The sequence below is a fragment of the Gossypium hirsutum genome, chromosome A06 (assembly GCF_007990345.1).
Source record: "Gossypium hirsutum isolate 1008001.06 chromosome A06, Gossypium_hirsutum_v2.1, whole genome shotgun sequence".
NCBI lineage: Eukaryota > Viridiplantae > Streptophyta > Magnoliopsida > Malvales > Malvaceae > Gossypium > Gossypium hirsutum.
The window spans coordinates 106,377,193-106,388,674 of record NC_053429.1 but is presented as its reverse complement, the minus strand read 5'-3'; the positions used below and the strand labels follow the sequence as shown (position 1 = coordinate 106,388,674).

Genomic DNA, 11,482 nt, shown 5'->3' with positions numbered 1-11,482 from the left:
TATTGCACATTCATTTTGTTACACCATTTAGAAGCATTCCACACCAATTTCATGCGTTATTAAGCTTGTTACCATAATTTCAAATTATGCATTCATGACTATAGTCATTTTAAGCCATTAAGTCATCCCTTATCTTTTAGCATCTAATCCATACTTTATCATACATTCACCCAGCAATAACATATCACATCATCAAGGCACTAACACATGCATGTATGGGTAATTAGGTTACAACCCAATGATCAAATATAAGCCATATCACATGGCCATTACAAAATGAATCATCAACATCATAGGCCTTCACAATTTGGCCAAACAACATGACACATATCACAAAATAACGAAGTCCTCTATACATGCCATACTCAAAATAACAATTTCACTATACTCAATATTGCTTTGATAGTGTGATCGAATACTTCAATAGCTTCCGATCCCCGAGCTAGCTTGGCAGAAGTACAAAGGATGGAAAAGGAAGGGGGTAAGCATTAAAGCTTAGTAAGTCCACATGCAAATAATATGTAATGGTAGTAAGCAATCAACATGCAAAGACATATTAATATATACATAAACATTATTTATCACTTAAACCTTCTGACATACTTATCATATGTACATATACTTTCTCATCACAGATCATTCTTTACCAAAGCAGTATTCATAGGTTTAGCATACATTCCTGTACTGCTCGTAGTATATCATATAACCATACCTCTTTAACATGCCCTCCTCGGGACTTTCATCACATCCATTGCATTACCCATTGAACACTCAGAATACTATTAGATACGCGAAAAACTTGCACATAAGTGCCACATATACATACGTAGCCAAAGCTACCTCATAACATGTAATGCTCGTGATGGAGCTACTCACGGGCTGGCTCATAAAAGCTATCAGTCAAGGTGTAGCTACACGGGCTACTCACACAAGCTGTCAGGTATCCGACCAACTCAATGATTACCTAGCCACCGGTAAGACACACAAGACCATTGCCCGAAACCTAATTACATGTATCACATTCATAATGAACTCGGACCAACTCAACGATCTCGGATGCTCGCATCCATAATGAACTCGGACCAATTCAACGAGTTCGGATTTCTAAATTCCTAGTGACATGTCACTTGTATCCTAGATTATTCCTAAGGTTCAAACGGGATTTTCCTCACTTGCAGAAGGCATACTTTTTCGTCCTTGCAAGTGTAGTCGTATGTACCGTGTAACGCCTCAAATTTGGGCCTAGAAGTGTTAGGTTTTGAGCAGGGGTATAGTTAGGAGACTGCACATAAATATTTAATTGTGCAAGGAAGTGACATAATTGAGTGTTTGGCTTAGTGGTTGTGTGCTCTGGAAGTGTTTGGGAAGTCATGGGTTCAAGTCCTGGCTTCCACAAAATTTTGCTTTTTAAGGATAAAACCCCTATCTTTGGCCAGTAGGGTTATAAGTTTATTTTGGTAAAAACATGACAGAATGGGCCTGTTGGTCTAATGGATAGCGGCGTGTGGAGTGTGCTGGTGGTCTAAGGTTCGAATCCCTGCTTGTGTAAATGGGGATTATTTTTGCTGGTGGCCATGGGAGGAAGTTCTGTTTGACTGAAACACCCAGAGTTTGAATAGATTTGAATGAGGTTGTTGTTAGCCGAATTTGGGGAGTGAAAAGGGGGATTTTCGATTGTTAAGGTTTGTGAAGATGAGGGATTTTAGGAGGAAATAGGGGAATTCGAATTTGGTGGGAGTATTGGTGCCGTTTGTGGACTCTCAACACTCAGAGTTCGATTTTAGAGACTAGCAAGTGCTCCTTATTTCGATGACTGTTAACCTGTTTGCCTCTTTTCTTTTTCTCTCCGTTCTCTCCTTAAGCCTCTATTTTTCTGTCTTTATACTACTAGTTTGGAGTCCTGTTCATAGAATTTCGTTCTCTTTGTTAATCCACTCATCTCTGTCTTTCTTTTCCTTGCTTAAACCTTTGCCGATTTTTGCTAGCATCCTCTCTCAACCATTTCTTTCACCTTGTTGATTAGCCGTCTCCTTCCCTCTCTCTCCATCTTGGTGTGAGATAGTCGAATACCCTTTTCTACTATTCTCCCTTTATTCTTCGACTTTTATTGAGTATCTTTTTCTTCATTGTAACACTGAATACCTTCTTCTTTTCCCTCTTCTACTTTCGGTTTTTCTCTAGGAAATGAGGGTTTGGCTTTGGTGTTCTCTATTTCTTTGGTCGAATAATTAGTTCTTTTCCATCCTACTTCTTCTGTCGACTTCTCTTCCCCATCCTCTCTTTATTTTGTTTTCAGCTAGTAAGAGTCCTCTGGTGAATCGGTAAGTACTCATGGCTTATTCTTATTTCTCTCTGCAGTTGCGATCTTCCTTCTAATATCTTCCTGTGTTACTGACTCCTGATAAAGGTAAATCATTCCAGTTGGTCTTTGTATCCTGTGTACCTTTGGCTGTGGTGTGGTAGACCGATTTTATCTATCAACCGTTCTTAGTTTTACGTGGTGGTAAGATGTCGTTCGTTTGGTTTTAGTTATTTTGTTCAAGGTGATAGTTAAAGATATTGGGATTCAATGCAGGTTGTGCTAAGGATTTGGTGATCACTGGGTTAAGGAAGGATTAAACCATACTTGCATAACCAAGGTTAGTAATGTACCATATTAGGTATTAAACGTTCAAAAGAGGGCATCTTAACCCCATCGATTAAAAGACTGACATGAGTCATTTTTGAATCTAGGTTGTTGTACATGGGGATTTACGCTATTCACATAAACAGGTGTGTAACACTGCCATTAGACGTGAAACTGCAAAGGCTGAAAAGCTGAAAGGCTAAAAAGCCAGAAAGTGGGTTGTCGACACCATACGAGCGTGTGGGTGCCTGTGTGGCAGGCCGTGTGACAAAACATGGTCGTGTGGTCAACAAGATGGCTATGAGCATTTTCATGGGCCGAAACGATACTGGGCCATTCTGGGCCAAACTAGGACACGTAGACCCAATGGGCCTGTGGGCCCCACACAAGAAGAATCACACAAGAGTGTGGTTAATATTGGGGCGGCTGTATGAATCACACTGCTAAGGCCATCTTGGGTTATGTGGGCCATACAAGTGTGTGGGCCCACATGGGTCGCAATATAGGCCGTAGGCCCATTATCACCGATTGGCTATTAAGGTTGCACAGGTTGCCCAAGATTACTGTAGACCCACTAGTGGGCTGATAAGAGTACCTGAACCCTTATTTACTTGAAAATGACCGAAATACCCCCATAGGGTAAAATAACCGAAATACCCTCATAGGGTAAAATGACCTAAATACCCCAGTAGGATAAAATGACTGTAATACCCCTGTAAAGTAAAATGACTATTTTGCCCTTATGTGATAAACTAACTATTTTGCCCTCATGTGGTAAAATGACAGTTTTGCCCTTATGTGGTAAAATGACTAATTTGCCCTTAGGTGATAAGATTATTATTTAGCCCTACATGATGTATGTGTATATTTTAGCATGTTGTTTGTAAACTGTATTGAATACATGTTTAATATTATGATATGACATGACATGTTGCATGATGCATTGCATGGGGATGGTCTTATATATGATTGGAGGAAGTGTACCGTACTGGCAGCTCTGTTGCAAATCACTGATGGCTTTAAGCCTATTATACTAGCAGCTCTGCTGCAAATACTGTTTAGTGCCGCAACCGGTGCTAATTCTGGTGTGTAGAGATGGGTGGGTTGATTTTATCCCCACATGGTGTGTAAGGTTGGTACGGAGATGGTGTGTAGAGGCTGGATGGATAGGACCTGCATACTGTTACTGCTACTGCATTGTTTACTGTTATTGTACTATTTACTGTTACTGTAATGGGCCAAGGCCCGAGTATATGACTGCTTCTATAATGAGATGAGCTAAAGCCCAAACTGATATTGCCACTATTACTGATATGGGCTTAGGCCCCACTGATACTGTTACTGGAATGGGCTAAGGCCCTAACTGAAACTAAAAGGGCTTAGGCCAAAATTGTGTTTACTTTAATTGTTTGCTTATATAGGATTACACGTTGAGTCTTTGTAAACTCACCCATTTGTTTTAACTATACAGGTAATCCCCAGCTGTAGTAGGATCGGTGCCGTAAGGGACACAAAGGTGGCCACACAACCGCTCTTGCTTCCACATTTGTTTTTAATTTATAAGTAGTTTTATTTGGGTATTGTTATGTAAAAAGGCCTCTATTATTTTTAATTTTGGGGTTTTGTTAATTTTTTATTTATATCTGCTAGTAGTAGGATGCGGGTTTTCAAAAGATATGCATGATTTACCAAAATACCGCGAATTCAAAAAACAGTTTCAAAAGCTTCTGCGATAAACGAGATTTTGAAATAAATAACGTTTTAAAGTAAATACTTTTGATAGTGAAGCAAGTTTTAAAATTATTTTCTAGATCACACAAAAAGGCTAAATAAACATTGGACTTTTCAAACGATATCATGTTTTACAAAAAAAAAAAGAAAAAACACTTCAATGTGATATTGCCAGATTCGACCATGACGTCCAGGCCTGATTTGGGGTGTTACATAACGGCCAATTATCATTTATGCTTTCATAACAACTAATAAATATATAACTCATAATAACAAGAAAACATTTATCACATAATATCAAAACATTACGAACATGCTACAATACCATATTATTTGCATATGCACTTACCTTGGTACAAAATGATGGTAATCGAGCCTAATCGTCGTATACTTTATTCTTTCCTCGATCAAGACCCAGTTCACGTTTTTCTTGATCTATAATGCCAAATTTAACTTGTTTATCAATCACATTATTCAAATCAATCCATAACTCATGCTTTGGTAAAATACCCTTTTTACCCCTAACTTTTCACTTATTTACGATTTAGTCCCTAGGCTCGTAAGTGAAATGCATGCATTTTCTTTGTTACGCAAGCCTAGCCGAATTTTCCTTGTACCCATAACAGCCCATATTTTCATCAAAAATCAGATTTTTATCACTTATTTTACATCTTCTACAAAATGGTCCCTTTAAGGTGTTTTCATGCAAAATCACCTAGTAAAAGATGTTGAGCACATATCAAACTATCATATTCTTCCATTAAACATCAAAACACAAACTTCTCATGCATGGGTCAAAATTCCAACATGAACCCTAGCTTAAAATATGGTTAGAGACGGGTACATCATGTTACAAGGATTTCAAAAATGTAAAGAACATTAAAAACGGGGCTAGAACAGACTTACTTCCAAGCTTGAAAAGTTTGAAAACCCTAGCTATGGTTGTAAACAAATTTCGGCAGTTAAGGAGGAAGATGGACAACATTTCCACTTGATTTTCCCTTTTATTTTATTTAATTACTAAATGACCGAAATGCCCTTAGGGTTTTTCTTTCAAATTTTTCCTATGCATGTCCATTTTTGTCTAAAATTATAGAAATTAGTCAAATTGCTAATTAGGACCATCTAATTCATAATCTAAAGAAATTTCATGCTTAAAGCTTACAGAACGCAAGTTTTGCATTTTATTCAATTTGGTCTTTAAAATTTAATTAGACATTTTATGCATAGAATTTCTTCATGAAACTTTCACATAAGCGTGCATTCATATTATAGACCTCATAGAAATCATAAAATAATTATTTTTATCTCAGATTTGTGGTCTTGAAATTACTATTTCGACTAGGCCCTAATTCGGGATGTCACATAAGCAATGATAGGATACAATTGGCATGTCAATAGTGTTATTTGCACGTAGTACGAGATATGGTATGTGATGATACTGATGTACGAGAATTTATTGTTTATACCGGAATTCAGCATTTGTTGCGGATTACCGAGCTTTGTCTCTACGGAGACCATTGTTACTGATTATCTCTACGGAGACCTTGGTGTGTTCTGGAGGGATGTAATATCCTATGACATTTGATGCCTACGAGTTCTTTGGTGCTTAGATGTGTATTGGAGTTATCGCTCGAACAAGCAATCTCGGGTGTTTTGGCGGAGTAAGGTTTAGCAACAAGGGAATTGATTGAATGGTAATATGTAATGTGGTAGAAATGAAAATATAAGACTGAATGATTGAAATGATGATATATGTTCTGTAGTGATATGTAATTAAAGTATATATAGATGATGAATTATTAATAATGAGTTGTAATAAATTACTCTTTTACATTCTTACTAAAATATCATAATATTAACGAATTTGAATATTATTTAAATATATATTTTCATTTTCAATCATGATGCCTAAAATCTAAAATTTTATTTCTTCGTAACACTTTTCAAAAATAATAAGAAACTGATACTAAATTCAAGTTACGAAATGAATTTTTTTAATTATATTAATCCTTTTTAAATTTAAAAAAAAACTTTTTTTATCCAACTTGGAGCATTTCCGGTAATAATACTTAAAATTTATCTGTGGTACTTACAAGTCCAATGAACTAGCTGATAATTAAAATGGATCACCCATGATTTACTGTCTCAATTGCAGTCCATTGTGAGTATTTTTGTATGCAATTTGCGTATTTTCCTATTTTCTCCTGTTATATTCTTATATTTATATTAGTTTTGTTAAACTAAAAATGTATTATATTAATTTTAACATTTTTATGTATTTATATCATCTTGATTTTTTATGTATAATTTTAAATTTTAATTGTTTTATACAATAATCATATTATATAATTGTCTCGTACAGAAGTGAAGTCAATAATAATTTTTAGGGGTCAAGATTAAATTATATATTTTTAAAAAAATTAAAATATGATTTTATTATTAAATTATATATTTATATTTTTAGAATAATTAAATCAAAATTTTATTATTTTTGAATGTAGTATGTTATTAATTTATAATTTTATAAATTTTGAAGTGTGGCATATTAGTTCTACAAATGAAAGACTAAGCAATTTGTTTCTTAAAAATTATAATGATCATTAGTCCCTATGGCTCTCCCTTCCCCAACACTTAAAACAAAGTAATTAAGAGCGGCACCAAACCTACTTTACTCACCTATTTGTAGCCATATCCTTGCACTTAAAGACAAGAAACCCCACCCTGCAATCATTCCATTCCATATCCAATACGCTAATGGTTAAAGTTGGGTGATGGGATTGTAGCAGGTTGTTAAACCCCCCCCTCCCTTAGCCTCCATTTTCTTCATTGGAACAAGCTCTAAGGTCCCAGCACTGAGATAATGAGCACCGCAAGGTTCATCAAGTGCGTCACCGTTGGGGATGGAGCTGTGGGAAAGACTTGCATGCTTATCTCCTATACGAGCAATACTTTCCCCACCGTAATATCAACCAACATTTCTTGGATGTTATGTGATGTGATGGATTTTCTCATCAAATGTGATAATAATGCAATGCCTTTTCCTTCTTTTTCTGTAGGATTATGTTCCTACGGTTTTTGACAACTTTAGCGCCAATGTGGTGGTCGACGGCAGCACGGTCAACCTTGGTTTATGGGACACTGCCGGTAAGTAACTTAATGAAAATCCCAGATTTCCATCATTTATGTTAAATGTCACTCATCATTGAAAGCAATGGTGTAATTTTGTGAATTGCAGGGCAGGAAGATTACAACAGGCTAAGACCTTTGAGTTACAGAGGAGCTGACGTGTTTTTGCTTGCCTTTTCCCTCATTAGCAAGGCCAGTTATGAAAACGTCTACAAAAAGGTCAATTTTGCTTCCATGCTTCTATTCTTACAGTTTTCTTCATTGTGTTCACTTGACAAAACTACCCAATTGTTGACTAACAGTGGATTCCCGAGCTAAGACATTATGCTCCTAATGTCCCTGTTGTGCTTGTTGGAACCAAACTAGGTAAGTTCCCTGTTGTGCTTGTTGCTACATGTATATTCTTGGCACATAACTCTGAATTTCAGGGTATTTGGTTACACATAAACATCTTATTTCATTTTTCCTGGAATGTATGGTTACGATCCATGTTATGTGTTGGATACGGATATGTATCTTTTTCATGTACTTGCAAGGATTCTTAGAGGGTCACAACTCCAAATTCATATCCAAATATATGTCGGATACAACTCCATATTACAAGCGTAGATCATTCTTTATATTATTCAATTCTGCCTTTCATTTTCTCTTTTTTGGGTATAATCCTGTTTTACGTTAGACTCCAACTAACTGCAGATTTGCGAGATGACAAACAGTTCTTGACTGATCATCCAGGAGCAACGGCAATAACAACTTCTCAAGTAAGTTAATGTCAACTATTGGGGGACTAAAGTGTTCCCGAGCATGAGTACCGAGGATATGATCCTCCTATACTTACACTGAAGTTCAAGTACACATAATTTACTGGAAACTCTATGAGCAGGGGGAGGAACTAAAGAAAATTATAGGAGCAGTTAGTTACATTGAATGCAGTTCCAAAACCCAACAGGTACCCCATTTCTATGTACCCTTTATCCCAAAAAAAAAAAATTTAATAATAATATTTTCTTATTGCATTTGGTGTTTAATGTTCAGAATGTGAAGGCTGTTTTCGATACTGCAATAAAGGTAGCACTGAGGCCACCAAAGCCAAAGAGAAAGCCTCACAAGAAAAGATCATGTGTTTTCCTTTGAGTCTCAATCAACATTACACTCAATTGCAGAAAATATATTTTCTGCTATACCTTTTTATTTTTTTTTATTTTTTTTATCCTTAAATTCCATTTGAATATAAAGGATATCCATTAAAAATGCTGTAATTGATTACTGAAAGAAATAGTTTTTGTTTTATTTTTGTAATCATCTTTGTGATAAGCTATATTTTGAAATGGCAGGACCTGTTTGTAATTTCTGAGCAATAATTTAGATTAAAGTTCAATGGAGTACTCCAACTGTTTGAACTCTTGTTCCCGGGAATCCTGTTCAACTTATCAAAACTTTAAGAATGGAAAAGATAAAAATAAATAAATTTTACTAGATAGTGTTATTTTTTAGTCTTACAAATTTAACATTTATCTCTTCTTTTTTATTATCAAATTTTTAAATATTTTACTATCATATTTATTAACCCTTTAACCTTACTTATTTGGAAAAGTTACATCACAGATTCATATGGTAAAATGATGGAAAAGTGTTTGATAAAGACGAGTATGTACTTAAATGATTGAGAAAGCATGAACAACAATTGACAGCCAACGTTTTAATTTAACTGAGTTTCCAATAAATTGTCAAAATTTATCCCTGTGAAGTGAACTAATCAAATTTTGTAAATGATCAAAGAAAACAAAAACAGAAAGTGAGATGGACAAGGACAAGGACAAGGACAAGAACAAGAACAAGAACAAGAAAGAACATGTAGTTTGATAATGTACGCTTCATTTTTACCTGAGCTAAGAAAAAGTAACCAATCTAGGTAGGCCGTTCAAAAAACAAAACGGTTAAAGAATTTAAAATTTTATTAACAGAAATGGATTAATTGATTATTATATATTATTTTAAAAAATATATTCTTAGAGATTATATGTGATTATGTTAGTTGGGTTGTAAATTTAAAATAAAAAAACAGTAGACGGAAAAGTCGCAAGGGACAGCTATTTTGAATGTGTAAATTGTTAGTAACGCTGTTACAAAACTAACCTTTTACCCTCCAAAATGACGTGAAGAAAAAAAAAAGGTTAAAATTGGGTGAACCCAGCCAGCAGCAGCCGTTGTAATATTAGCCATTTGCCTCAAGCGTTTAGCTGTTTCATTCTTTGTTCTTCAGTTCCCAAACCCAGACAGATTCTAAAACAGAAAATGCCAACCGTAGCATGCAAGTAATTTACCCAAATAACAAGCAAAACACCAAAACTAAAGCTTGTTTCTCCTTTTTCTTTTGTTTTTATCTTCATTTTTAAGTACTTTGTTTTCAATTGAAGACAACATCCAAGGACAAAAGAAAACACGAGAAAGAGAGAGCAATGGGAGCTTACAGAGCTGATGATGACTATGATTACTTGTTTAAGGTTGTCCTGATCGGTGACTCTGATGTTGGGAAATCCAACCTTTTGTCTAGATTTACCAAAAACGAGTTTAGCCTTGAATCCAAGTCTACTATTGGGGTTGAGTTTGCCACTCGTAGCATTACTATCGAGGATAAGGTTGTCAAAGCTCAGATTTGGGACACCGCTGGCCAAGAAAGGTCTCTTCTTTCTTTCCACTTCCATTTTTTTTCCTTACAGCAGATCGTGATCTGGGTTTCTTTTTTTTTTTTTTTTTTTTGGCTTCTTGCAAAATGGATAATTTCTTTTCCTTTCTTTTGGATAAAGATATCGTGCTGTCACCAGTGCATACTACCGTGGGGCTGTTGGTGCTTTACTAGTCTACGATGCCACCCGCCATGTTACCTTTGAGAACATAGAAAGGTGGCTCAAGGAACTTAGAGATCACACCGATGGCAGCATTGTGATTATGCTGCTCGGGAACAAGTCGGACTTGCGTCACTTGCGAGCAGTTTTGACCGAAGATGCCAAAGCTTTCGCCGAAGAAGAGAAAACTTATTTCATGGAAACATCCGCACTGGAGTCTCTCAATGTTGAGAGTGCATTCACTGAAGTGCTGACACAGATTTATCATGTTGTAAGCAAGAAAGCTCTTGAAGGTGGAAACATCCAAGCAACTTTGCCAAAAGGCCAAATGATCAATGTCGGATCGAAAGATGATGTATCAGCCATAAAGAAAGGTGGATGTTGCTAGACTTAAGTGCAGGCTTTGAAATTGAATGCCCTTTGTTCATACAAGCGTGAACAATAAACCAGTTGACATTGTGATTTGGATCATGTCAAATACAAACTAGTCTATGTTAGCTTGAGCTCTAGGACTTAAATGGTTTTTGTTAATTTCATGCATTGCTAAGACCTAAACCCATCTTAATTTTATATAAAGTTACAGCTTGTTTAGGATTTTGATGGAAACCCAAAATTAATACACGATCTGAGCGCCTGTAATGCAAGAGTTATATCATAATTTATATATGTAATGAAAATTGAAATAATGAAAATTGAAAACTCCATATGGTACCTTGCTTGGCCTCTAGATGTCAGATTGCTAAAATTGTTTACTTACATATGAACAAAAGGGTTAAAACAGAGGGACACTGAAGCAAAAACTATGATGCCAGTACACGCTACAATCTCGTCCAAATTTATGTCTTTTCTTCCTGATCAAACTGGCCTCTTCAACAGTTGTGGTGAAATTAAACATATCTACTGTGTAGAAAGAAACAAGTTGTCAAAAATTAAAGATAAGTTTTTAAAACTTTTCAATTTAAATGTATTCGCTTAATTTAATTTAATGTGCCAACGGTTTTTTAAATTAAAATTAAACTTTTCAATTTAAATGTATTGACTTAAATTATGGATAAGTTCTTTTTTAAACAAGTTGTTAGAACTTTTCAATTTAAATGTATTCACTTAAATTAAAATTAAAATAAATTAAATACCGTTGAGACAAGTTGTT

General features: G+C 35.4%; 2 protein-coding genes across 2 annotated transcripts; both read left to right on the top strand.

Annotated features, from left to right (window-relative positions):
• The first annotated feature begins 7,056 nt into the window (after positions 1–7,056).
• LOC107962967 (rac-like GTP-binding protein RAC13) lies at positions 7,057–8,875 on the top strand. Its single transcript, XM_016899552.2, has 7 exons — positions 7,057–7,319; positions 7,417–7,504; positions 7,596–7,705; positions 7,789–7,852; positions 8,183–8,247; positions 8,370–8,435; positions 8,522–8,875. The coding sequence occupies exons 1-7, from the start codon at positions 7,221–7,223 to the stop codon at positions 8,618–8,620; spliced, it is 591 nt and encodes a 196-aa protein (XP_016755041.1). The 5' UTR covers positions 7,057–7,220; the 3' UTR covers positions 8,621–8,875.
• Positions 8,876–9,653: 778 nt separating this feature from the next.
• Positions 9,654–10,917, top strand: LOC107962966 (ras-related protein RABA1f). The gene is made up of 2 exons (XM_016899551.2): positions 9,654–10,166; positions 10,294–10,917. The coding sequence occupies exons 1-2, from the start codon at positions 9,946–9,948 to the stop codon at positions 10,718–10,720; spliced, it is 648 nt and encodes a 215-aa protein (XP_016755040.1). The 5' UTR covers positions 9,654–9,945; the 3' UTR covers positions 10,721–10,917.
• The last annotated feature ends 565 nt before the right edge of the window (positions 10,918–11,482 follow it).